This window comes from Halichoeres trimaculatus, unplaced genomic scaffold, assembly GCF_033239565.1.
Source record: "Halichoeres trimaculatus isolate MK-OKI-2021-1 unplaced genomic scaffold, fHalTri1.1 fHalTri1_scaffold_16, whole genome shotgun sequence".
NCBI classification, from domain to species: Eukaryota; Metazoa; Chordata; class Actinopteri; order Labriformes; family Labridae; genus Halichoeres; species Halichoeres trimaculatus.
Genome location: NW_027437194.1, coordinates 3,473,967 through 3,500,488, shown reverse-complemented (window position 1 = coordinate 3,500,488; position 26,522 = coordinate 3,473,967). Strand labels below are relative to the sequence as shown.

Here is a 26,522-nt window from a genome sequence, read left to right as displayed (position 1 = left end):
ATCATGTTCCTCTTTGTTTAATATATTTGTTTTCCGTGTAAATCAATTTGTAGACACTTCATCTCTTTGTCCGGAGCACACGGACCAGAGTTCAACTCCAGGCAAAAGTGATGTTTGTCCGATTATGTAACCAAATCAAGGTCATCTCATGACAGAAAGTAAATATTTCTTACATAAAGAAGACATGGCTGTCAAATCCCACAGAGGAGAAACTGCCCAGTGTACTCAGGTTTGTGCAGCTGACACAGGACTTTATTTATCTCTGAACTTCCCAAGACCTCGTGGTAGAAATTCTTTAACTTCCTTTTTTTTTTTGAAGAGTTTCAAAACGAGTCCAAAAAGACGACAGTTTAAAGTTTCTGTCACAAGTGTTTAGTGATGAAATACACAAAAACACCACAACACAAGAATCAACACATGATGCATTTCGCTGCAGTTTGACACAACTCGACACACATCACAGCACGCGGACACGTCCTGTAAACATCCCTGTCAGTCAAAAAACGTGTGCACAGAAGATGGATGCTCAGATAAACCCACCACGTGAAGATTAGCATCATGTTTCAGCGTTTCGTCAGTTATCTCTCTTCAAACATCTTACATAAGAAGGTTTGAGCGGTTTTCTCTTCACGGTTTCATTAACAGAGGTTAGAAAACACCACAGATGCAATTTTCAGGTCTTATTTTTTTCCCTGCAAGACAATTTATCAACGAAAAACATCAACATCACAACAAGTGAGAAACTTAAAACCGTGCAGTCATGCTGAATCATTTCCCAAGAATTTCACTGTGTTGCATTAAATGTTCAAAGTGCAACAAAAGCAGGCTTGGTACCTGTCACTTCCTCTCCCTCTTCCTCTTCCTCAGAGATGTGGTTTGCTGCAGCTGTGACACCTTGAAGTGTGGTTAAATGTGAGACAGCTCTCGGTCGCAGAGTGTGTTTGTTTATAATCATAAAGGGTTTAGGGCCTGTGTCCACCACTCGCATTTTTTAGGATGAGAATCTAAGAATGTTAAAGGCAGAAAATCTTTGAGGATATGTCAAACATGAACTTATTTATAGCCAGGATACAAAAAAAGTAACTCTTGAAACACTTCTATTGATATTGGTGTTTTGTGTCTTGGTATAAGCGCACTGCAAAAAACTAAAAACTTATCAAGTGTTTTTGTCTTATTTTAAGTAGAAAATGTCTTTTTAGACTCAATATGAGCCACATTCACCTGAAAAGTCCAGAAAGTTATTTGTTTTAAGAAATTCTTCTATTTTCAAGCAACTTTTTTAGAAAACTTATCTTGTTCATGGCAGATTTTTTGACTTGTTACAAGCAGTTCAGACCTCATTTTTGTTTTTAAACAACTTGAAAAAAATACATTTTTATAGACAGGTCAGGGGAATGTGGCTCATATCAAGTATAACAAGACAATCTTTAATTGAAATAAGACAAAAACCCTTGATAAGATTTCAGTTTTTTGCAGTGCAGGATCCCTGTACCTGCAAATTACACCTTAAAAATTGGTGTTTGCTTGGTGCATTTCAATTTTACTATCCTAACTGATATCTTATCTAATTTTGGTTTTGATGGGTAAGTCCTGACATGAAAAAATGTGAAGTTGATCCAAGTTGGACTTCACTAACCAAGTGCCATGGAAGTGCAGCAAACAGAACGAAATAAAACAAAACAAAAATTAATTAAAAAAAAAAAAAAAAAAAACACTGGGCATGGATAAGACCTGAATTTCAATCCCCAATATTTCCATGTTGTCTCTGTAGAGACTCTTGAGAAAAGATTTTATTGATGGGATGGGCGAGTACAGATACCAGGTATCAGTATAGGGCCGATACCAGGTATCAAGATCGGGCCAATACCAGGTATCAGTATTAGGCAGATACCAGGTATCAGTATCGGGCCAATACCAGGTATCATTTTCGGACTGATAAAAGTCTAAATCTAAGGTAACGGTACTCTTGAAGGCTGCCAATACCAGCAGCAGATACTCAAGTCTTCCTTTCCAGTAGTTGGCGCTACACTGCAGCGCTTTATCACCAAATATGCATCAGGTCTTGTTCAGACAAAACGAATGAACCAGGGAAAGTTGACAGATAAACTTTTTACTTTGCACTTCAGTGTATTTTAAAAGATAACTAAAACTCTAAGTTGTTTGTTGATTTTTTGCACTTTTGTTAATTTATTTTTAAAAGAAAACCGTGAACTCAGAGAGAGTAGTTGGCAGTTTAATCAGTACTTAGTATCAGTGAGGACTCAAGATAAAGTATTCGTACTGGTATCAGTCTGAAAAAACTGGTATCGAACATCCCTAGATTTTATTCTCCAGAAAGCTAAATCAAATATTGAAGGGCCTGTGTCCATTAACAGTGTTTTTTTTGTGATGGTAGCATCAGAAATAATACAGTAGCTCAGAACTTGCAGTTTTCGGTCGTAATCCTTGAGGTTAGTCCTCAAGCAAGTGGCACAGGTTCGAGCCTTTGGACACTTTCTCACATCGCTAGCTACTCTCGCTTGTTTCCTTCTCTATCCATCGTCCTGTCTTCAAGACAAAGGTGTAAAAAAACAATTTTAATAATCAAGCATTGAGCTCCACAAACACGACAGTTCATTAATTTTTTTAGGGACAAAAGCACAAAAATGCTGTTAGTGGACACAGGCCCTTAACCATTTTGATTCAACCTCCTTGGCGATAGAGACAATTTTAAACCACAAGACAAAGTAGAAACACTTTAATCAAAAGTTACCATCAATTTCTGTCTTCTCGATAACTTTGTTCTTTGTTTTCTACTGAAGAACTTTATTTGCTGTTTAGATATCGGCTGATGTTAGTCACACTCTCTTTGCTTTTGTTTCACAACCAGTTGAGAGTTGTTTTCTTGCCTTTCTGCGACGGATCGGAGTTCATAAACATTTGAAAAAACACATTTAAGATCAAGAAGGACTTGAGTCTATGAAGATGGATTGTCTCCAGTCGTGGGTATTTTCAGCTCTGGGCGGTTTCTGACATAAAACAAAAAGATCTGACGCTCAGAGAAGGACAATCCATTCATGTTGAGACACTTCAAAGTCCTCTAGCTTTGACAAACTGTTCATTGGATGGCGTCTCTGTGTCCTCTGATCCCCCTCCCCCGCTCACAACATTTTTTATGTTCCCCTCAGAGTCCATCACCACAACGGTCCGCTTCAGCTCCTCGTAGCGCGTCTGTCGCTCGGCAACAGCCTCACAGGCAGCCAGCACCTCGTCTGACTCAAAATCATAGTCCTGCTCCAGCTCAGGAGCGTTCAGGATCTGCTTGTGGGCCTCCTCCTCTTGCCGTATTTTCTCTGTAGTCGCCAAGTGTTGCTTCTGTAACCGACACGCCCAGGCCAGGTCTTCGTGCCACAGCGCGGGCTCTGACGGATGGAGGTGGATGGCGACCTGGAAGGATCTCACAGCCTACAGGGACAGTAAAACATGATTAAAAGCAGGGATCAGGGGGGATCATGATGGATTGGAGGAATTTCTGCAAAACCTGGACATCCAGGCGGCTCCACTGCGTCCTAATTTATAGTTTCATTAAAAAGACATCAACATCTCTGAGCTGACGGTGCAGTCGCAGATCGATGTAAAAATTATCGTTCCATTACGCAGAAATACCAGCTGACGTCAAAGGCAGTCTGAGCCGATTCGCTGCCTGTGAAATGGGGAAATAAATCAGAAATAGACGTCCTAACAACTTTCCCAGCAATGATCCTTTAGGGACTAAAAACGCCTCACACCATAGAAGAAGAAGAACTACAATCAATGCGTGGCTGAGCAGTCTTGAATCACATTTACTGTGCAGAAAACACAAGTCGCTGTGAATTTGTTGATGTAGTGAGCATGAAATACCTCCAAGCAGCTGAAACTCAGTCTTCTTCCGCGCAGACGATGGCGCCCTTTCTTTTGTTTCTTTCAAGTAAAATAGCCAACAAGTACAAACTCTCTCAGAGATGGAAGTTTCATTCATAGCTGTTGCACAAAACAGGCCTTGGATTGGCTTTGTTGTAAACATTATCCAATCCAAGGATGTGTAAGAGCCAGGGCCATATGCATGCTTAGTCATCAAACAAACGGGACCATTAGTCCTAAGGTACGACCGTAGCGTTAACTACATGCATGACTTCAAATAATCTGCCAGGCAGCTAACCACGCCATGAAAGCGACGCAGGAGCAGATTACTTCAAAATTGGAAGAAATGGTCAATTTTTTAGAAGAATACACAAACAGCTGTTATTAGCTTGTCAATCAGAGAACAAACAAGGAGAAAGAGAAAGTTTGGCGATCTTGAACAGAGTAAAAACGTGTGATGTTTCTGAGCGCACAGTAGAAAATCTCAATAATAAAATCAGCAATATGAAAGCTACTTTACGAAACAATCGCCACAAAAACGCCCCAGTAACTCCATGAAAAACTCTAGAAGCAGCTCACACATCTTGGAAATCTGGGCGCATACAAGCAAAGAGCGAATCAAAATTGTAAAACTGATGGCAGTGAGCCTCGCCGGTTTGAAACATCTGATGGCGCTGTATGCTGAGGAAGCTTTGTTGAGGCCTAACAGTTGTTTTGTAAGTCTAATGTATGAAGTTTTTCCAATGATTGTGATTGTGCAACTTTTCATGATTTGCCATCATGTTTTTTGGGAGAATTCCCTTTATTTGCTTCACATTGCCGCACTTTATGTATACGTTTTTGGAAATTTCCAGGTAGTTTTTATGTGTGAAATAATTTTGTTTCTTTGTGTAAAGTAAAATAATATAAGCATCAAAATAAAACCAGAAAAAGCTGATGTAAAAATTCTTTGATCTACTTAACTTGAAAGAAAATCACATTATTTTGCATGCTAGCTAGTTTTCATTCCTGGCAACTGTTTCAGTAAGTACTGACCTCTGCAGACCAGGAACACCTCCCAAGAGCTTTAGTTTAGGTTTCAACAACCACTTCAACAAAAGTGACATCCTACCACTCGCCAAGACATAATGTTTGAGCCGATCATTAACAGCTTTTTTAACAGCTGTCGACTTTGAGTAAGCTACACATGAAGTTTTTCAGCTTTAAGCTTCATCATCAGTTACAGTTCACTGCTTTTTGTCTTAAAAATAAAAAGAGCTTGAATAAAAAGTCTTTTTTAACAAGTTGTGAAGGATGAAAAGAAATGTCAAAGTCATAGAGATAATCTGCTTTTTAGTGTCTGAACCCAATCCCTAATTTATGCATTATGTATTGGTAGGGATGGATACCTTTCACATTTAAGACGATACAGTACAGATGCTTGGTACCTAGAAATCAGTATCAGTACTCAACCGTACCAATTTGGGGTAATTTTCTGTGTGTCTATGTGGTAAAATGTATTAATTTGTTAATAAAATTGCAAAGTTTTTCAATTTAACATATATAATGCTCAAAATTGACGCGATAACATGTTGATTCAAATTTCTTTTAACGCCACAAACTTATTTGACACGTGATTAACATGCCAAGTTCTGTGTATGTCCCTCGGCCTGCTCCGTAGGTTGGGAAATCAGGAATTGATACAGCACTAACAATGTGGTTGACGAGCAGAAATGAGTACACAGGGTGTTCAAAAGGAAAATTGAGCTCCAAAGCTCTGCCAAATGACACACTGACCATACAGACCATGCCTTGCTCAAGCACGATTGGCCCCCGCTGCGCCGTTCCCATGTTGGAGAGCCAGCGGTCACACTATTCCAGTATGATTTATTAGCAGGTATCACATGCAGGCATGGCACAATGAAACACACAGAGCTCTGCTGCAACTTTAGAGACTTTTGGACTGATGTTTTATTTTGGTTAGACACAGCCCTCTAAACACCACGCTATCGTTCAAAATGATTTTCAAGAGGTGATCATACGTCATGGATCATACACTCTGCGTGCTTGTGCTTGTGCATGAAGTAAACCGTGCTGAAGCCCACCTCCGTGAGGTGTGCCGAGGAGAAGTGAACCGTGCTTATGCTTGCGGTCACACTGAGCTGTTTTGTTTAAAAACTTGAAAAATCATCTCTTTACGGTACATTTGGAAAAGCTAAAAAAAATGGGCGATCAATTTGAGATTAATCACCCTGAAACTAAAAACAGTCATACAATTAATCGGGATTAAATATTTTAATCGGTTGAAAGCCCTACTTAATATATAAACCTTTAATGCTGTGTTTATGTCCAGCTTTGAAAAACACCAACTCTTCCACTCCCTTACAGTCACAAGGATGCATTTAGGTACCTGAACATGGTACCTTTTGATTTTACATGAATCGGTCCCATCCCTATGTATTGGGTCATACACAGGAAAGAAGACGTTTCTCTGATGAGCACACGTTAATGAGCTGCTCACCTGTCATTTGCCTCTTTGATCCAGTCACAGTGAGGCACACCTTTTATGAAAATTCACTCAAATGTCGGCCTCACACGTGGTTAAACTCAGGGTGAAGGGATGATTTCAATCACCAAAGAGGAACTTCATCCTAAGATTGTTTCTAAAAGGAAGATTCATCCTTTTCATCGAGCTCTAACACTGCTGCAATGTTCTCTCTGTAATATAAATAACCTAAAAAGCCTTTGTCAGCTTCTCTGTAATCATTTTTTCTTTGAATGAAATCATCTCAGACCAAAACAACAGATCAAGTTCCATCCTGAACCCACTTCTTGTTGTGAAAGGAGAGCAGATAAACCGGCTTCTGGTGGAAATTTACAGCCAAAGAGACGTTAATGATAATAACAGGAAGATTAATGGCTGCAGAGCCGTCATGCTGCAGAGCACTTCCACGTCTGTGTTTTTAAAACACTAAGAACATGATAAACAGATTAAACCAAAAGCTTCGTGTTTGTTTAATGCGAGCGCTCTCCTTTTAGATTCAGACAAAGAAATCAAAGAAAGGGTTTATTTAAGAGAAAACCAGGATCTGTGCGCTCGCTTCTGCACAAACAGCCATCACTCCAACATGTTGATGCACACAAAGCTCAGAAACTTGTCCTAACAAGCTTTTCTAAAAATAGCCCGCTGTTTTTTTTCTCCTCTTCCTTCCCAATAGCTTCATTATACGCAGAGGTGTGTCTATATTTGGTTTAGTTTTCACCCGACCAACTTTCAACACTTCCTATTGTTTTCTGTGCCGCAGGACAGGCCTCTCCATCAAAGGAGAGACACACGGTGCCTTGTGCTGAAGGCTTCCCGAACTCACCGCCTCCTTTGATTGGCTCCAACAAATGGGCCAATGGCATGACCGGGATCTTCAGGTTTCGTACACCCACAGGTCCCGGCCTGTTCTGGGCCAATTTGAGCAATCGTTCGAGCCCGAGGCTGCTGGGTGTGCTTTGAGAGGAGGACGACGTATTCGAGAAAAGACTGAAAGTAGTAAACAGGAGAACTGAGGCGTCTTTAGAGCGCTGCTGCAGGAGCAGAAATCTGATTTATAGGCAGGTTAATGTTGGTGCAGCTCGAGCAAACACACTGAAGGTTGTTAGATGTCTGAATGAAGCTGTTATCAGTTATGTAACGCACTTATTTTTCTGTTTGCACAGGTAAAACAAAGTCTTCCTGGCTCCAGATAACTCATGCATTTGGTTTGAATCACAGCAGGACTAAAGTCTCAGGCTCCGTTGTTTCCTCCTGTGACTCGCTGAATTGTTTATACCCCTGAATTCAACAGCAGTCGAGCAGCATCAGCCGCTTTAATTTGTTTGTGTTCAGAGTGTTCTGCCAGCGCTGAGCTACTCACCAGATCCACTTCTCCCAGGTTGAGCTGGGCGCGGCCCAGAGTCTGCCAGCCCTCCCACCACAGGGGGCGAAGCTTCACTGCCGTCTCTGCAGCCTTCACTGCTGGGAACACCTCCTGCAGGATGGTCAGCACCTGAGGAGGGAAAATCAGTCGTCAAACATTTTAGTAATCTATCCTGGTAAAAATGGAGAAACCTAATGTTTAAAAAACTTATTTTAAGTCAATTTTAAACAAAAGCATGACAACGTTTCACCCCATAACGCTAAAACGCAGAGGAAAAATCTGCACCTAAACTCTGAGGGACTGAAGGCGCTGTAGTAAGCATGCCAGGCCTGTAGTTGGCGCTATAACTGCCTTGTCAAGAAGCAGCATCTGGTGTATTGGTGAATGCTAAGAGCAGAAGTGGAGCAACAGATGCTCATTTTGTTGAAAGACAGTCACAGATTCAGCAGCACAAGCACAACATGATAGATCACAACGATCAACACACGTTTTATTGTTTATAAGTTCAAATAAAGAGAGTTTTGTACTAAGAAATGCACTTGAAGAATCGCAGTCACAAGATGAGTTTTCTTTAGGGGCTGTAAACAAACCTGGGGACTCTTTCCAGTAATGTTTGCTCTGTGTGTTGGTGGCCCAGTAGGAATACTGAAAGTGTCAGATGTTTATGGAGTGATAAAGTAATTTTGACTTTCAAAAAGAATTTTAAGAATTATTTAAGTGTTTTTAATAATTTGTAAAGTGACCTTGAGTGGTATGAAAGGTGCTTTTAAATAAAATGTATTATATAAATATATATATATATATATTCTAATATAAAAAAATAAATAAAATAAATAACAAAAAATAAAATAAATAAAAAATAAAATAAAAGTATTATTATTATTTTTAATAATAATAACAACAACAACAACAACAACAATAATAATAATAATAGTAATAATAATGATGATAATAATAATAATAATAATGATAATAATAATAATGATAATAAGAAGAAGAAGGAGAAGAAAAATTGGATAACTTTAAGGTAGGGTCTGCAAGAATTTTCATGACTTGTTGGTAAACACAACATTCAAACTGGGCTCTTCCCCCTTGGCTCAGTGCCAGCTGTAGCCCACAGCCACAGCCTCCAACCAAAGCTACGAGAACACACTCACTAGCCCAGTAACCACCTGTGGCTAAAAAAACATTAAAAAAGAATGTTAAGAATTATTTTAGTGTTTTTAATAATTTATAAAGTGACCTTGAGTGGTATGAAAGGTGCTTTTAAATAAAATGTATTATATAAATATTTATATATATTTATATATTCTAATATAAAAATAAAATCAATAACAAAAAATAAAGTAAAATGTTTTATTATTTTTATTAATACTAACTATAATAATAATAAGAAGAAGAAGAACAATTGGATAACTTAAAGGTAGGGTCTGCAAGAATTTTCGTGACTTGTTGGTAAACACAACATTCAAACTGGGCTCCTCCCCCTTGGCTCAGTGCCACCTGTAGCCTCCAACCAAAGCTACGTGAACACATTCACTAGTCCAGCAACCACCTGTAGCACTGTGTTTCTACATGGGAGAGACTCCGGAGCCGTGCACCTGACTTGGCATGTTAGCACAAGCTAACCACAGGTATTTGACACAAACCTGGTTAGCAGAGAGCTAACTTGTGTCACTCTTCGTCCTGTGCTGCTCTCCAAGTTCCTGAAAGCGAGTGAAAGTCGAGCCAAGCTTCACCCTCGTTTAGGAAAAAGTAGGGATGCACCGATCAGACACTGAAGTTAAACTATGATTTAGTCTACAAGGTATAAAATTTTACAATCAAATAGTCATTTCTGTAAATTCTGAAGCATTTTTTTTAACCAAACTGCTGTTAAACATTTAAAAACTTTAAGTTCAAATAAATATTAACTTCAGTAATTCCATATGTACTTATTTTTACCTTTTACTCAAAACATTACCAGTCTTATCCCACAGTAGAGCATGCAGGTTATTATTTAACACTGGTATCTGATCAGTATCGGTTGATATCCAAAGCCCAGGTATCGGTATCGAGACCAGAAAAGCTGGATTGGTGCATCCCTAGTAAAAAGCTTTAAACTTGTGTTTTTCTTTTTCTGTGCTATGTCCACTATCATAGCTGCTCAGGATAGTTTCTTTCACTTGCTATTTAACCCCAAAGTCATTGGCTGATGTAACGATGCTTACTCCCCACCCAGAAAGCAACCAAACATCAACATACAGGTAGAGGAGGGGGTTTGAGGCAGACACAGACACTGACACGCTTATATAGTGGCCAGTAGGAGACGATTGAGCAGAATTATTCCTATAAAACTTGACATTCTACTTTCTAAGGAAAATCCTGCAAACTCTCTCTTTAAGTACCTCATTATTCAAAGTGTTGTTGTAAAATTTCTAATGTCTCTCAGTAGTTTTCCCCTTGCAAATATCAGTTTTCTTGGATTATTCTTGGATAGAACCACACCGTGTTTTTTGTCGTCGTAAATCAACTGATTAATCTTTAATGAGACATTTAGTTTCAGCCCTGCTGACATGACTCATTCAACACATGAATGTGCAGAACAATGCACAGTCATGGTCACAAGATGACTCAGTGTAATTCACTTATCTGTGTTAACATTTAACAGACTTGAACTGACCTCATTAACCCGATCAGACGCTTTTCATCATCTGTTGGTCGGACATTAAGCAGAAACACACACACGCAGTTTTAACGTGAGCAGACTGTACAGAACTTTAGCTTTTCAGCAGAAACACTAATCTGACGTTGACCAAGTGCTGATTCCTGGACATGCTGCAGCATCGTCCTGTATCCTTTGCCTTTTATTTAACCTTACTTAGTATTTTCTTGAAGTCCACTTTTAGCCACAGATTCTAAATGAGCATGGAGCTCTCTTTGTGCAAAGTGTTCGGAGCACTCAAGTCAGAAATTACGATGCAAAAGCACAGAATGAGCTCTGCATGAAGGAGCTGAATTTAAAGCGATGCACTTAACTCCAACCAGGTCTGTTTTATAACTGAGCTGATGTCTACGCTTAATGCAAAGACATGTTCAAGTGACGGGCCACTAATGCATAAAACTCTCTGAACACTGAGAACTGAGAACGTGAAGAGAGACTGAGACTCTGGAGGCCGTTTTCAAAATTTCTGTTTAAAGTTGACTAAAACGCTGTTCCTGTGAAAGGTCCAAACACAATATCACTTTTGCGTTTCATCCTAAAACTGCTGTCTTGTAACAGCCCCTCATACTGTCCCTCTGGTACCCCGTAGAAACCACAGACTGTATAGTCAATGGACGTAGTCTCCTTGCTTCTGTTTTTTGAAACAGATTTTTGAAGCAGATCGGCTGTCTCGGCCGTATTGGAAGTGGGACGGGCTTCGAGTACAGCTTTAAGGCCCATTTTTATTCCCTTTATGTACATTTCAAACAATGTTATCGCCACCGCCCACATACTTCCGTACGTCCTCTACGTTGACATTGCAGGAAGCCAAAACATCCACCAGGGGGGTGAGCCCAGAGTCAAAAGCTTATGACAATGAAACTCAAAAACAAGAACGGCGACTGTGGTGAAGGTAATAAAAGTGTTCGACTTGCATAAAAGACAAAAATGGAGGCAGTGTTGTAGCAGGCAGTGATCAGAGAGGCAGTTGAATACATCGCAAAAGTTTCGCCATTGCTTTTTCTTCTTCATGTCTCACTTAAGCTTTTTTTTTTTTTTGAGTAGTAACAGCAGCACTGCCCCCACAGTTTCCAGTGGTACTGCTTAGTTTGGTCCATATCCTTAAGCTTCATGCCGACGGGCTTCATACTGACGAAATGAGCTCAGAGCAGAAGATACGAAACGTTGAGCATAAATGGGCCTATAGGGCGCCCGTCAGTCATATGACCTGAGCTGTGCCTCTGATTGGGCAAGCTCAGGATCTTAATATCCTGTGAAGTGCTAAGTTAGAGAAAGATCTACCTTGTACAGTGTGCACTGATAGTGAAATTAGCAATTCAGATAGGAGACATTGTTTGAACCAGGCTGTAAATAGGTTAATTTCTGCTTTGAAAACAGCTTTTTTTGGCTTGGTGTGTTTGTGACTTCACGTACTTCTGGAGCGAGCCTCAAGTGGACACTCGAAAAACGGCAGGTTTTTGCACTTCTGCATTGTCTCATATTCTTAGACCGGAGGTTGCTACTTGGTAGAAACTTTACATGATTTAAACTTTAAAGAAAAAACATATTTTATCTCACACAAGTGTTTTAGAAAACCTTTATTTCAGTTCTGCCTCAAACACTTTTTTTAGCAGTTGCCCCTTTAAAGTTTCCTGCTCCACAAACCCCCTTCCCTCTGATTGGCCAGGCCTCTTGAAGCCTCTGTGGAGGTGTTTGAGGCCTGCCTCTCCAATGCATGCACCAATTCGGAGATCCTTACACGATGACCTCATCATTTTAGCGATTCAGATGACGATCTTGTGAAGATCTCAGAAGCAACTTTTTGGTTTGATACCCCTCTTTAAAGTCTGTTCTAATAACCAATGATTAGGACGCATCATCAAGTGGATGTTGTGTACTTTCACGGCAAGCCTGGTAGCAAGCATAAACGCAAATTTAGCTAGAGACAAGTGGAATTTAAATAAAAAAGAACAACTTTTAAAGTTATATTTTTATTATATTTATTATTTGATAGTTTATCTTCTGAAGTCACGTTTCAACACAAAGTTTCTGTGATGTCTCGTCTGTAGAATCCATTACGTCCTCTGAAGACTCTGACTACAAAAGTGTCCGCATCTGTTGCAGGGGTTATTTTGGCATCATGTTTGCAGAGACGCGTCGTCCATCTTTATATGAAGTCAATGTTTTAAATTGAAATAGGATTTTCAAAGATACTTAAAAATGGATGGAAAAACCCAACTGATGTCACAAACGTATAACTAAATCTATAAAAATTGCATTGACCAAAGTCTCAAATATCATCTTACAGCCGAGAAGGTGCAGCAACAGTGAAATGAATGGATCCAATTTCCCCCGGAGCGGACCATCGTCACAGTCGGGTGCATCGGTTAAGAAGCTGATTGAGTTAGATAGGAAGAAGGCAACGAGAGGAAGTGACTGACCAGCATCGAAATAAGCTTTCTCGTCACCTGGGGCTTCTGACGGGAACACGGCGAGGCTCTGCCTGTTTTCTGCAGAGCAGCAAAGTCTGAACTTACGTCATGTTTCGAGTAACCGAAGGCACGAGGATGAAAAGAATCGTTTCTGTGGAGTTTTCCAGACGATAATGACTTCCTTCTCAAATATCCAATAAGAGATAATATTATTTCAGCTCCACGTAATGTGAACGGCTATTGGAAGAGATTTAATTGGGTTAGTTGAAGTAAAATGAGCAAATTATAATGAAAAGGGGTCTGTCTACCGCCTGCTATTCTTCAGAAGACGCATTTACGAGAAGAATAGGATAAGCTGAGGGTGAAGAAGAGGAAAAAGGCTCAAAAACACACAGAGGTATCGACCCAAAGGAAGCAGGAGTAAAAAGGAACGTGTAAACCGAGCTGGGGAAGGGAAACGTGAAGGCTTTCAGCGGTGTCATAAACACGATGTTATCACCACGCCAGTTTAAAAGCAAAGAAAGCGGCTGCTGAGAGAGGGTGTGTTTGGAAATGATGGCTGATAAATAACCACACACAAGCAGAGGAGCGTGGAAGTGTGTTAACAGCGCTGTGGCGAGGAGGAGTGTTTCCAAACCACGAGATGTGAACAGAAAATGTGATCTGAGAGTCAACCAAGCAGATCTTTCCTGGCTTTTAGTCAAATTTATCTTAATTTCTATGATGAAAAACTGCAGCCCCCGACCTCTGAATGTAGCAGGAAACAGCAGAGACATACTCTGTATCTATCTGACATGGGGTGTACGTTTGCATCAGGAGACGAGTTTGAAATTTTAATGCAACACTGAAGACAAGCTCTACTTTCACTACCTGTTTTTGAAACAAACAAAAAAAAATGAAATCCTGTTCACCCAAAGCTGGCTTCTTTTAATTTTTTTACACACAAAATTGTGCTGGAACAGAAAAAGTCAAAGAAGACAGACGGTCAATTGATGGTTTTTCCGAAGTAATTATATTTCCACCAAATTATCAATAATAACAAAGAGGAAGTGTGTTTCTGCTCTCCGTATTTCTGCATCTCTAAGGCGTTTGCTTCTGTGCGGTGTTGAGTCATAGGTCAGGAAAAATATAAACCAGAACAGGACTGGGTGATATCCTCCTCTCAGCCGACACAGGCACATTTATGAGACTCCAAACAGATTTCATAAATTTCAGCCAATGAATGATGACCGTCAACGATACAAAGGTTATAACGGGCAGTGGAGGCAGACAGAAGCGACTCCAGCTTCAAATCATCATAAACCTTTCTGCACGTGTCATTCCTGAACGTTTAAATGAGTTTTTTGAAGCGTAACCATCATGGAAAGATTAAAAAATATATGTCTTTTCATTGTCACCACTTTAAATAATCTCTCCCTCTCTTTTTCTTGGAGTAATTTTAAGAAAAGAATGAAATCATAGTCTCTGTGACATCACCCATTTGTTTCTGATACTGAATTTTTAAACCTATCATCAACAGTGGCCATATTGGAAAAGTTTGAAAAGTTTAATAACTTTGAAGATAGCAAGCTTTAAAAATTAGCACTTCAGCACAAGAGTGAATCTTTAATGAGGCCAACATTTCAGGTCTACTAAAGAGTGAAAAATTGCTTTTTTTGCAACATACTCTATTTTTTGGAAAGTATATTCTTGGATACGAACTGAAGCTCAAAAATTCTTAAATATTTAAGTTATTAAAAAATGGTACATTATTTTATTAACTGTGTTATGGAAAAACATTGTGACTATTTTTCAACATAAATCCATATTAAACTGAATTTAGAGTTATTCAACATATCTCTGTCAGACTACGCTCCCTAGAAATGTCCCTCATCATTTATTTCACAGTTTAGACAAAATTTAAAAGAATTATGGTTCAAAAATCACAGTAACACAGTTGGAAATTTGATGAAATATTGATGAGGAGGAGCTGAAACATGACACACTTTCTTCAAGGCTCCCACCAAAAAGGATGGGCCCTCAGCTGATTTGGGTCATGTGACTTTGGAGCAAACCATTGCTGATTTATAGGGTTTTATTCAATGGGTAACACAGTTGACACAGATTTCTCAGACATACACAAAGTGAATTATTTTATGTAAATCAATAACTTAAGCATGTTTTAAACCTCTTTGTCTCTTTGTCCTTTATGTCATCTTTTATCTCTTATATTTCTATCTTACCTCCGTTTTACTGTCTGTCTACTGGCTTTTTTATTGTTTATTGCACCATCACTGTTTTATCATCACTTTTATTACTATTATTTTATTATTTTATTATTCTATTAACACTCTCAATGTTGTCTTCTTATACATGCTGTCCTGTTTTCTGCTCCCAATCCCTTTTTATTGCCTTTTATTTTTCTTGTTTATTTATGATTTAAGCTTTTATTTTGGTCTCCATGGTCTCATTTTATATTGCATAGTTCTTATATTGTTTGGGTTCATTTGTCATATGAAGCTACAGTATTTCTTAAACTGTGAGTCTGAAATAAGCCTTATTGTTTTATTTTTTGCATGCTGTAGCTTGAGTTCCTTGTTCCTTCCTGTTTGTGTCCTGACTGGTGTGAAGGCACTTTGTAAACTTCTGTTTTTAAATGTGCCATACAAAAAAGTAATTTTTATTATTATTTTTATCATTATTATTAATAATTTATTATAATTATTTTTTTCATTATTATAAATTATTTATTATTATTATTATTATTATTATTATTATTATTATTATTATTATTTATCTATTTGTTATTATTATTACTATTATAATTATTGTTGATTTTTAACTTATAATACTGAAATAATAAATACAAACATGTATTCTTGTGTTAATTTTGAAAAGCAAACTTAACATTTGAGAAATCAGACAACGTAAAAACTCAAAACACAACAAACAAACACAAAAACTGCAAATTGCGGTAAATGATTTTTTTTTTTTTGTTAAATGATGAAACCTGTTAATTTTCGATATTAAATAAAAGTGAAATATCAGCCAAATGATCCACTGTGAAATTGTTCCTTGCTTAAAATAAATATGCAGTAAAATAGACAATAATAATAATAATTAGTAATAATAAAAATAAGTATAAGTATACTCCGCTGAGTTGAAATGTACCCCTGATTTTAGAATCACTTATAAGCTTCATATTTTTGCTGTTTGGTTGTAATAACGTGATAATTTTTGTGCTGACATGTTTTGCTCTGCAAAATTGCAAAAACCCTGCACTGCCTTAAGAGTCCTCTTGAAGCTGGCTGCAAAAGCCAAAGAATCTCTGTTAGAGCTCATATTACTGTGAACGTTTTAACGGCTTAATGAAATGTCTACAGTCTGGTGTAAAAAAGGGTTTGGATCTCAAAAACAAATTTCTTTATTTCTATCGTTGTTTGCCAGGAGAGTCAAGGTGTGACTGAGCTCCTCCTCTTTACCTGTATCAGGTCACCATCTTTGAGCTTTATTAAGTCTCTTTAAAATCCACTTTAGCGCCATTACTGAGATTAAACCCAAGTTTTATACAAGAGGGAGGATTTCGGTAAGCTATTCCTGTTTTTTGCTTCATTGTTTCTCACACTCTGTCCCTTGTGACTGACGTTTTAATGCAGTGGTTCCCAAAGCAAGGCCGCACCAAAATACAGAACAATTTAGAATTGCATATTTCCATCCTTGTTTCAATACTGCAGCTAATAAGCGTGTTACCACTCTCTGGCTCTGCTATTTTGGGGTCTGAAAAGTTTGGGAAACCCTTTTCTTGTAGCTAAAAGAGAAATTGAAAGAGTGATGTCTTCAGACAGATTGGGAAAGATGTAAGAGTGAATCAAAGTCGAGGGTTGAACTGTACCTGTGACTTCATCTCATAGAGCTCCGGGTTTTCTGGAGTCAGCTGGATGGCATCGTCCCACTTCTTTAAGGCCTCCCAGTGCCTGAAACACACACAGCAGATCATTATACTTTCTGTTTGTGATTCAGACGTCGTGAATGATCCTCGGCCTGGATTTCAAGCATCAACATCACACAGGCATGTGGCCCAACTGTAACTTAAACATGGCTTGGTAATTGACTTAGACTGATGCAGCTGGAAGCTATGACAGACTCAAACAGAGGATCATATCTCACACCGCAGACACACAATCGATTCTTTTGTCTCCAACCTGAGTTTCATTAGTGTAATGTTCTGAACATAGAAGCAGGTATTTGCTCAGTGGATAACCTCCCTGGTTGTTCCCTGTTGAAGCTTCAACTATCCTTTATTTCATCGGCACATGACGAGTCAAAAACTAGGTCAACGGGATTCACAGAAATGTGACTTCGGCTTCCATGAGGAGTTTCTGACTGGTGAGGAAACTAAAAGAAATTCGTAGTGTTCCCCTTTAGGGCTCAAAAAGGAGATGTGACCACCAATGAGAGTTTTCGTTCAGTAGCTTCAGACGCCAAATCAAAATGTCTGGTTTATACTGTTGAGTTGATGGTACACCGTGGTGGCTGATGCATTGGTGAGTTCTACTTCTTGCTCTGCAGTACTCCTCCAAAACACAAGGGGGCAGTGTGATCTGTCTGATCATCAGATGACCTGTTTTCAGTCCTGCTTCGCTTTCTGCATTTTCACAATGACTCTGAGCATTTTACACTATAGTGTTATGATCTATCATACAGAAGCTACATGAGAGCGTAGAGAGGAGTTGTTGTTGTGTGACGAACCAATGGCGGACCAATCATAAACCACAAAAGCTGAACTGAACTGAGACGGTCAGGTTTACGGAGCACTTCCTGTTTGTTACAGTGCCCTCAAAAACATATATTTTCAATACTTAAACAAAAAAACCCACATTTTTCTGCAGTAAAATAAACCTTCATCAGTGTTTTCAGAAATAAAAAATCACAGCTGTTGCCAGGAATCCTCCACAACTGGATGAAACAGGAGTTTGGCTGTGTCCATCATCTATGACAAGTAGGGATCAGGTACTTTTATAGGTACCGACCGATTTCTGTCAGAAGTACCGGGTACCGATTCATGTAAAACAAAGTGGTACCATGTTTAGGTACCTAAATGCATCCATGTGACTGTGAGGGAGTGGAAGAGTAGAGGATTGTCCATGCTGGACATGAACACAGCATTGCAAGTAGAGGTGTCCCAGTCTGATATTGATATCAGATATCGGCCCCATATCAGCAAAAAACAAGTATCGGTATCGTATCGGAATGCATCTAAAATCTCCGATATCAGCAGTTTCTGTTTCCCATTAGTTAATAATAAATGGGTCAGTTTTTCCTCATACCTACTGTTGCTGACTACTGTTCTTTGTTTGAATAATATCACTTAATCAAGCCTTTTCTAACATGACAGACATACTACAAAATAAGTAATAAAAGTATGCATGTTTAATGCTGATATCATACCAGATTAATATCGGTATCGGCCAATACTCAATGCTGCAGTATTGGTATCGTATCGAAAGTGAAAATGTAAAACCGGGGACATCCCTAATTGCAAGGTTGTATATTAAATTGAATTTCTTCAATATCTTATTAACAAAAAAATGATATTTTTTACCATATAAACACAAAAAAGGAACCGAAAATTGGTACTGTTGAGAACCGGTACCAATTGCCAGGTACCAGGCATCAGTACCGTATCGTGTCAAATGTGAAAGGTACCCATCCCTGATGAATCCTGGGATATGTCAGGCTAAGAAGGACTCACCAAATCCGTCCTTAACATCAGGCTGTGCACATGGGCTTTTGCGTCTGAGGCATGTTTTTTCTTTTTGCACTGGTTCAACACTGTAGCCTATGCTGGAGGTCTGGGTAACCCACGTCTGTGTACCTGGTAATCAGTAACGGTACTCAATGGTACCAATTTTCAGTACTTTTTAATGTTTATGTGGTACCAAATATCAATTTGTTTAAATTTTTTTTTTTAATTTAACATATTTATTCTTCAATATATAACCTTGCAATGCTGTGTTCATGTCTAGCATGGAAAATCGGCTACTCTTCCACTCCTTCACAGTCACAAGGATGCGTTCAGGTACCTAAACATGGTACCTTTTCATTTTAGGGGAATCGGTACCCGGTACTTTTGACAGAATGTACTACACCAAAGCTCCCCAAGAAGAATTCAGAGTGAGCATCAGAAGGAGTAAAAACCAGGTCTTAAAGAGGTTCTGGTGACGTCATACACAACCCCAAAATCTCACGGGTCAACTGTGATTACAAAGAAGACCCTTCTCTGGAAACATGATGCTAAAGCAGCTTCCTGAGGCTGTAACACTGAGTGTGTGCTTCACAATAACTGTCCACCTGTCGGACACAATGGAAGCCAAAAGAAATGCACAATGAGCTAAATAAACACCTCAGTTCACTGGATGAATATAAAGCAAACTATTCCAGGGAAGTGTCCGACCTTGTTGTTTATTATCTGAGTGAGCGGGAGACAAAGGTTTCCTATTCGATATTTTTAGACGTCGGAAAAAGACCTTAAAGCACCTCTGTGGGCTCTTCTGCAGCTGCCTTAACCTGAAGTGAGTTTCTCAGAGTTTTTTTTGTCTTTTAATGCACTAAAAGGATTCATATGGTCATCCCCTCATCAACAGCTCTCTCTTCCTCAAGTCAATATTGACTCAAACTCTGCTTCAATCGCCTGATCAGGAGAAAAGCTCTCAAAGATTATGAGCTGATTTCCTGACTTTGACAAACAATGTTCCCGTCTATCTTCTTTTATGGCTTTATAGAGAAGGATATCCTGAAAAGTTGAAGCAGCACAATGAATCCATTTACACCGATAGGTTACAAAACCTGGATTACAGCCTGGACCAGGATCAAGACAAAGATAACAAATGCAGCGATTCTTTGAGAGTCGGGGAGAGGAGTGAGGAAATGAGACTACAGCAGTGAGGAAATCTCACCATGAAATGAAGCAAAAGGACAGAGCTACATTATTTGAGGAAGTTGAGCAATAAGATATACAACATATGAAGCCTGAGGGCTAAAAATGAAACGTGTGCTGTTATTAAAACTGTGTGCATCGGTCACAGAGAGGGAAGAGAGACTGGAAGGAGGGGTGGGGGCTGGGTTAATAAAGTCTAATCATTAAGAGGATTAACTAGACTCTTATTGTAAGGAAGAATACGTAAAGAAAACTAAAAAAGAGGAAACACAGGAACAAAACATGGTTATTGTTTATCTTTTTCAGTGCTAATACCAATACCAATTATTAGTAGCCAAGGAGGCCAATGACCGATACTTGGAGCTGGTATTAATTTGCAGTTAAGTGAAAATATTGTCAGCTTGTCTTATAAAATAGAAAGAACAAAAAAAACTGAAACTGGGATGTTTATTGTAGTTTCTGTTGAGTCTGCTGCCTAAACTTGCCACCAAAACATAGATCAGCTCTCCAGAGTTTCTCCACCTAGTAAAAACTTTTTCTCCTCTCTGCAGTTTGTGGGAGTGCTGTGCATGCACAGCTTTCACTGCTGATTGGCTGTTACCTGAGGCATGATTCTGTAACCAATCAGATGGTAATGGGGATTTTTTTATTATTATTATTAAAAAAACGGCTGATGCTAATGTGCCACAATTCAGGGACGATCCTATTTCAAAAGTGATTCTTCTTTATTTAGGATTTTTCCACACCAGACCATGTGAAAAAGTTAAATGATGATGATAATGTCGACAGACTATATTTTGAGCCATATTTTCCCATAGAGAAACATTTCACCCTCTGCTGGAGAAAACTGGTAACTTTTTTCCCATTCAGTTTATAAAAAAAGACTGAAATGAAGAATTTAGATTTGAAAAACAAAATGATTTTCGACAAAGAATCACGATTTTGATATTGCCTAACAACAAATCCTCACTCATTGTGTAAAGATTTCTTCTCCCAGCCCAAGTGTTTGTCATCCATAGTACTGGCAGAACATCTAGACTGCATGAGGCCATAATAGTTACAGCTCCCCCTGCTGGCTGCCTGCAGTATAGGACCCCAAGCCTGCCTCGTTTATTGTGACAGAAGGAACTTGAGTCAAAAATAAAAATTAATGTTGAATAAACTTTTCTCAAACTTGCTTTCTGTCATTTAACTTAGATATTAGAGATGTTGGTATCAATCCAACAGACCACAAAAAAGTTTTGACACTGACACAAATTTTGGTTTTCACAAAAGTCATTTTTCATGATTTTGCCGTTAAATGCAATTCATCTGATCAATAGTCACATTTTTTGAGGGTTTTTTTGCTTTATGATATTAAGATTGGGATTCTTTGTTAAAAAATCTTCTATTTTTAATTTAAATCCTTCATTTCAGTCTTTGTGGATAAGTTGTGTCTGAAAAAAGTTACCACTTTCTTCTCCAGCAGAGGGTGGAATGATTTTTTTCTGACTCATGTGTGATGTGCATTTTGGGAAAATATGGCTCCTGATACAGTCTATAGACATCATTATCATCATCATTTAACTTTTTAACCTGGCCTGATGCGAAAAAAGAAACCAAAACCTGCAAAAGTTGGAAATATACAATAATTCAATCAAGAATCAGCACCCAAAAAATTGTAAATAAAGAAAACAAAATGAATCAGGACAATCAAAATGTCACAATAAGAACTGAGACAGCAAACTTTGTGAAAACCAAAAAATTTGTGTCGTTCTCAAAACTTGAGGCCATCACTGAAGATCAGATCTAGTTAACTTGGTTCTACGCCTTTTCTTTGTTTACATCAATCATACCAAAGCTCCAGGTAGTATCAGGATTTGAAAAAGTTGGACTGCCAATCACTTTAGTTCTTATCACACTGATTTATGACCCAGCGTTCATTTCTCTGAGACGTTAGGATCTATGAGTTATTTCAAAACTGCTGCTTTGACTGGATCAGCAGGAAAGATGAGGGACAGTCAAAGAAAACAGACGCTAACCTAAGAGGAAGTGAACTTTAAAGATCTCTAAATGTCTGATTCAGATCAACATGAGGATCTTTCTGCTAGTTTGCCTCTGGTCGGCTGTTCCCAGCCTCCACCAGAGCCCACCCGTGCCGTTTTCTGGCTTCACCTCTCACAGTGGATGAAGATGAGATAAAACAATGTTTTCAGATGTTGCAACACTTTGAATGGCCTCAAAAGAGCCAGGTTGCAGCTTCCAGCTCAGTTCAGCCCTGACTCAGCACAGCAGCTGGGAGGAAGACGAATCAGTGAAGTATGAGAAGTATTTGGATGATAATGGGACTTGCTGCCTCCTGTAGCTCCAGAAGAACAGTGTGAAACATCTGCTGTGGTTTTAAAGCGGGACATAAATCTATAACGGCACACTCTCTGCTCAAGTCAGTGACTCTAAGACATTTTGTTTGTTGAATGATTGTTGAGTTTTTTTCTGGTCTGGACAAGTTTGAGCTGATTTCACAGTGCAGGAAGTCAGGAGAGAAAACTGTGTGAGAACAAAGGACGATACTTTCCCGTGTTTTAAACATGGATATAAAGTAAAAATGCTACATTTTCATACGTTATAGATTTACCTGCATCTGTCTGTAAATTACTCTATGTTTTATATTCAAATTTTCACATCACACTTGTGCTTCTATTTTGTACTTTCTTATATCTCATAGTTTTAAATTTTGTGTTGTATTTTTGCTTTGAACACTTTTTGAAGGGAGTAACTTAAACTAAAAAGCCATTTTCCCTAAATCAATAAAGTTTTTCTGATTTCTGTTTCTGATCTTCCAAAGTGTTTCAGACATTTCAAAATATTGCTGCATGGTTCTGGCAAAAATGTGAATCACAATTTTTTTGCTTAGAGTTAAGATCGGGATTCTCTGGTACCATTTTTGCACAGAATGTTTATTAAACCGAAGAACTTTAAGAAAACAAAAAGAAGAAGAAGAAAATGCCCTTATTGCTTCTTTCCTTATCGGTTTCCTGTGGATTTTCTTTTTCCAAAAATAGCTTTACAGTTTTTTCTGTGTCACATTTGATTAAATTTGTAGGTACGTAAATGTGCCACTGGCAAATTAATCTGGATATCTCTGGACTTAAATAAATTAAATAAGTAAAAATCTCATGTAATGTGACATTAATGTATTGTTCATGTTTTTGACCTCAGTAAGCCAGTAGGTCTAGTGTCTGCTTTGAGTTGTTATGTCTGAAAACATTTACCTGTCAGTATTTTGACATTTGGAGTTGTTAGTATTGTTTAAAAAGACTAAATGTGATATGTTTCTGTGATGAAAGTTAAAGTTGTGCTTTAAAACTGAAGCTTTATACATGTAGTATGCTAACCGCTAGCATATCAGTGCAATTTCCTGTATACATTAGCATCAAGCTAACACTGAGTTTTCTTTATTTTTGCTCCTGTGTTTGTCTGGAGATCCTACATGTAACCATGGCTGAATTGTTTACATGTGAAATCAGCTGTTAGCAGCCTTTAGCGTGTCAGTGCTAACTGGTGCAAGGCCGGATGTTTCCCCACAAGGTGAGGAGAAGGAGGTAAGGACCTGCTGGCACTGAGGTAACGTCTAAGAAGAGATCGACCTGTCCTTCCATCCATCGTTATTAGGAACGTAAGATTTATCTCCAACAAGATGGATGAGCTAGCTTTGCTAACCCAGCAGCGGAGGGAATACCAGAAGGCAGAGTAGCATCATGCTATTCACAGACATGGCTAACAGAGCTAACACCAGATTGTCAGCATCTATTTTCTTATGGAGCTTTTTGCACTTTCTATACACTTTCTTACTTTTGTTTTCTTGATTGCTGCTGTGACTTCAATTTCGTTGTACTTGTTACAATGAAAATAAAGTTCTATTCTATTCTATTCCACTCCTGGTGTCAACCATCTTAAACACCTTATTCAACAGACTCAACCAAAAATTGAAAACAGATAAATGCTCAAAAACCTGACAAGTTAAAATGCAGTCTACATTGCAAAAGTTTTGTTTGTTCAACTAATCAGACATTCTTTCAACCACGCAGCTCATGATTAAAAGTTCTCGCTCAGCCCATTCATGCATAAAGTGTGACAGTTCAGTCTGTGATTCTCCATTAATATTCCACAAAGCGCAGTGAGAAAGAAGAAATGACAGAATAAATCTGCTGTGCTGGTTTATGCTGTGTGCTTTGACGAGATGAGGCGTCTGTCTCTAAGAGAAAACCTCAAATCCTACAACCTGAAACTCCATAACCCTACTTATCAGCACATGATGTGACTCAGGAGGATATTACACTCCCAAGCAGGTCATAGAGAGCCTCCTAAATGAGATAAGGAGCAGCTAAACTATCCCAATGACCAACTGACCCAACCAGGCACCATCTCAAACCTCTGAGCGCTCATTACAGAGCAGCATGAACAACATCATTTCCCCAACAGAATCCACTTTACCCCATGAAGATGTGATTACAGGCAGTCAGTGAAGGGAACAACCTCTTCTGTACTGTAGGGTTCACAGAGTGCCTGTTGTTCAGCTGAAAAGGTCAAAAAAATTAAACCACGTAAAATATTCAGACGACCCAGATGTTTGTTTGTTTTTGTTTCAGTATCAGAGTCAATCAAAACAGCTGAAATATACACAAAGGAAGATGAGATTTTTGAATCGAAGAGAAAGCTGTGATATTTATTCCTTAGGAAAAACACTCTATACGTCAGGGGAACCAGAGGAGAATGAAGGAACACTTTACACTTTATCCCATGTTTGAAAGCATTCATGAAATAATAGCTCCATAATTAATCAGACATCAGCAAAGATAGTTTTACAGAATTTGTATTGGCTGTACCTTTGATAAACAGCATTAATTTGGATGTTATTTATAAGCAGGGCAGGATAAATGCTTCTAGATGTGCGCTCTACACTGGCGCCATCTCCTGGTGACTTAAAGTGATACTCTGGGATGGAACAAGTTGGGTCCTATCACAAGGTTTAGGGCAGAAATTACCCCTACAGCAGTGTTTTTGTGCAGCAGAAGCCCAGAGCGCTCACACCAAACACCCCCTCCCTGCTCCTCTGCCGGTTTCCTCTGCACTCAGACAGGCCCATTTTTTACTTGACCAAAAACACAAATAAACAGACTCCCACAGAAAAAACCTGATTTGGTCTGCATTCACGCTTATTTAGAGAATTTTCAGCGCGTTACTTTCACACAAAAACACCACTAAATAAGGCTCTAGTTCTCATCGTGTCTCTTAGTTGCAGCAAATATGCATATTTGAAATAAATGAATAAATAAATAATTAAAGAATAAATACATTATAAAATTCAGGTATTCTCAAAAACTTAAATTGTCTGACAAATCAAATTCATTAGGCGAAAAAAAAAATGGAAGTTTTTGGAATTCGAGTTTTTCCAAGTTTTAGACAGTTATATATTTTTTTATCTTTTGTTTTAATTTTATATCTTTACATCTATATATATATAATTATTGTTTTTATTTTATTTTTTAAAATTTTCAAAGATTTTGGAAATTTCCATTTTTTTTATGTTGCAATTTTTAAAAAAAAAAAAATTAAAATTATTTGAATTATTTAGCAAATTTTTCGAAATTATTATTATTATTTTTGCAAATTTTGTTGACTTATTTTTTCAGATTTTTTCCAAAGTTATTCTAAAAAAAGTTAACATTAAATCTACAATTTCATGAATTCTAAAAACCTCTCGTTTAGATGATTATTTTCTAGATTTTAACTATGTTTAGATTTTGTGGCTCTGGAATGACTTTAATCCAGATGAGCTGAGGCTACATGGCTCCTATGAAAGTAAAGATTGCAGACCACCCTGGTCTACAGTCTAGAGGATCTGTGGATTGTTTTGAATGATAAACAACACTTTGCTTAGACACCTGTCAGCATCTCTCACCTGCCTTGCTCAGCCAGCACTGAACCCTCCTCCTTCAGCCTCTTGCTCTTCACGGCACAGTCCTCCAGCAGGATCTCCCTCCGTCGTTTGATGGCGTGCAGCCAGTCCACCTCCTCATCCTGACCTGCTCCATCACCTCCAGGCTCCTGCTTCTTCTTCTCCTCCTCCTCCTCAGCCTCAAACTTCTGCACCACTGACTTTGAAACCTTCTCACCTACTTTCCTTTTCCAGCCAAATGAAGCCATCCTGTTCAGATGAGAAAGTCCGGGTGTTTGTGAAGTGTTGAATACACATTTCATGTAGAAACGTGATAAATTATAAAAGTACAGTAAGCATAAACAACCAACTCATATCAACGCTAGCTACCGTTAGCGGCTAACTGAGCTAACAAGACTCTGGAAACTTCGTTTCCTCCCGGTACGCAGAAAAACATTTTGACCAACCAAGGCATAAATCTTCACTTTATTACTTAGAGATAGCAGAATTGTATTTAGAAGTGTGTATTTGCATAAACTTACAGGCTACAGTTGTCGGTGAGCTAACTCAGACGCTAGCGGAAGCTACTAGTGAGCCATATTCGATGACCCGGATGTTGTTGAAATATTGCCGTCTTGTGCAGAAAAATTAAACATTTGATTTTATTTTCAATTGGATTTCATTTTTAAAAAAATCATGCAGCGAGATGTTACCGTTAAATTTGTTTAAAATTATTATTATTAAAAAAAAAAGTTTTCCGGAAATATCCGACGGGAGTTGTTATGGAAGTAAATCCGTCGACTTGACT

At 38.4% G+C, this 26,522-nt stretch overlaps 1 protein-coding gene across 1 annotated transcript; it reads right to left on the bottom strand.

Moving 5' to 3' along the window:
• Positions 1–458: 458 nt before the first annotated feature.
• Positions 459–26,334, bottom strand: ttc33 (tetratricopeptide repeat domain 33). Its single transcript, XM_074689680.1, has 5 exons — positions 26,257–26,334; positions 25,739–25,984; positions 16,753–16,834; positions 7,764–7,895; positions 459–3,444 (listed from the first exon to the last, which is right to left on the bottom strand). The coding sequence occupies exons 2-5, from the start codon at positions 25,981–25,983 to the stop codon at positions 3,070–3,072; spliced, it is 834 nt and encodes a 277-aa protein (XP_074545781.1). The 5' UTR covers position 25,984; positions 26,257–26,334; the 3' UTR covers positions 459–3,069.
• Between the last annotated feature and the right edge of the window lie 188 nt (positions 26,335–26,522).

What these genes read in the sequence shown, in the direction of transcription:
- ttc33 (XM_074689680.1), bottom strand. Translation starts at nt 25,983, where the DNA reads ATGGCTTCATTTGGCTGGAAAAGGAAAGTAGGTGAGAAGGTTTCAAAG. An exon ending in GTGCTGGCTGAGCAAGGCAG is followed by an intron (nt 16,835 to 25,738) that starts GTGAGAGATGCT and finishes TGTGTGTTTCAG; the next exon opens with GCACTGGGAGGCCTTAAAGA. An exon ending in ACCTGGGAGAAGTGGATCTG is followed by an intron (nt 3,445 to 7,763) that starts GTGAGTAGCTCA and finishes CTGTCCCTGTAG; the next exon opens with GCTGTGAGATCCTTCCAGGT.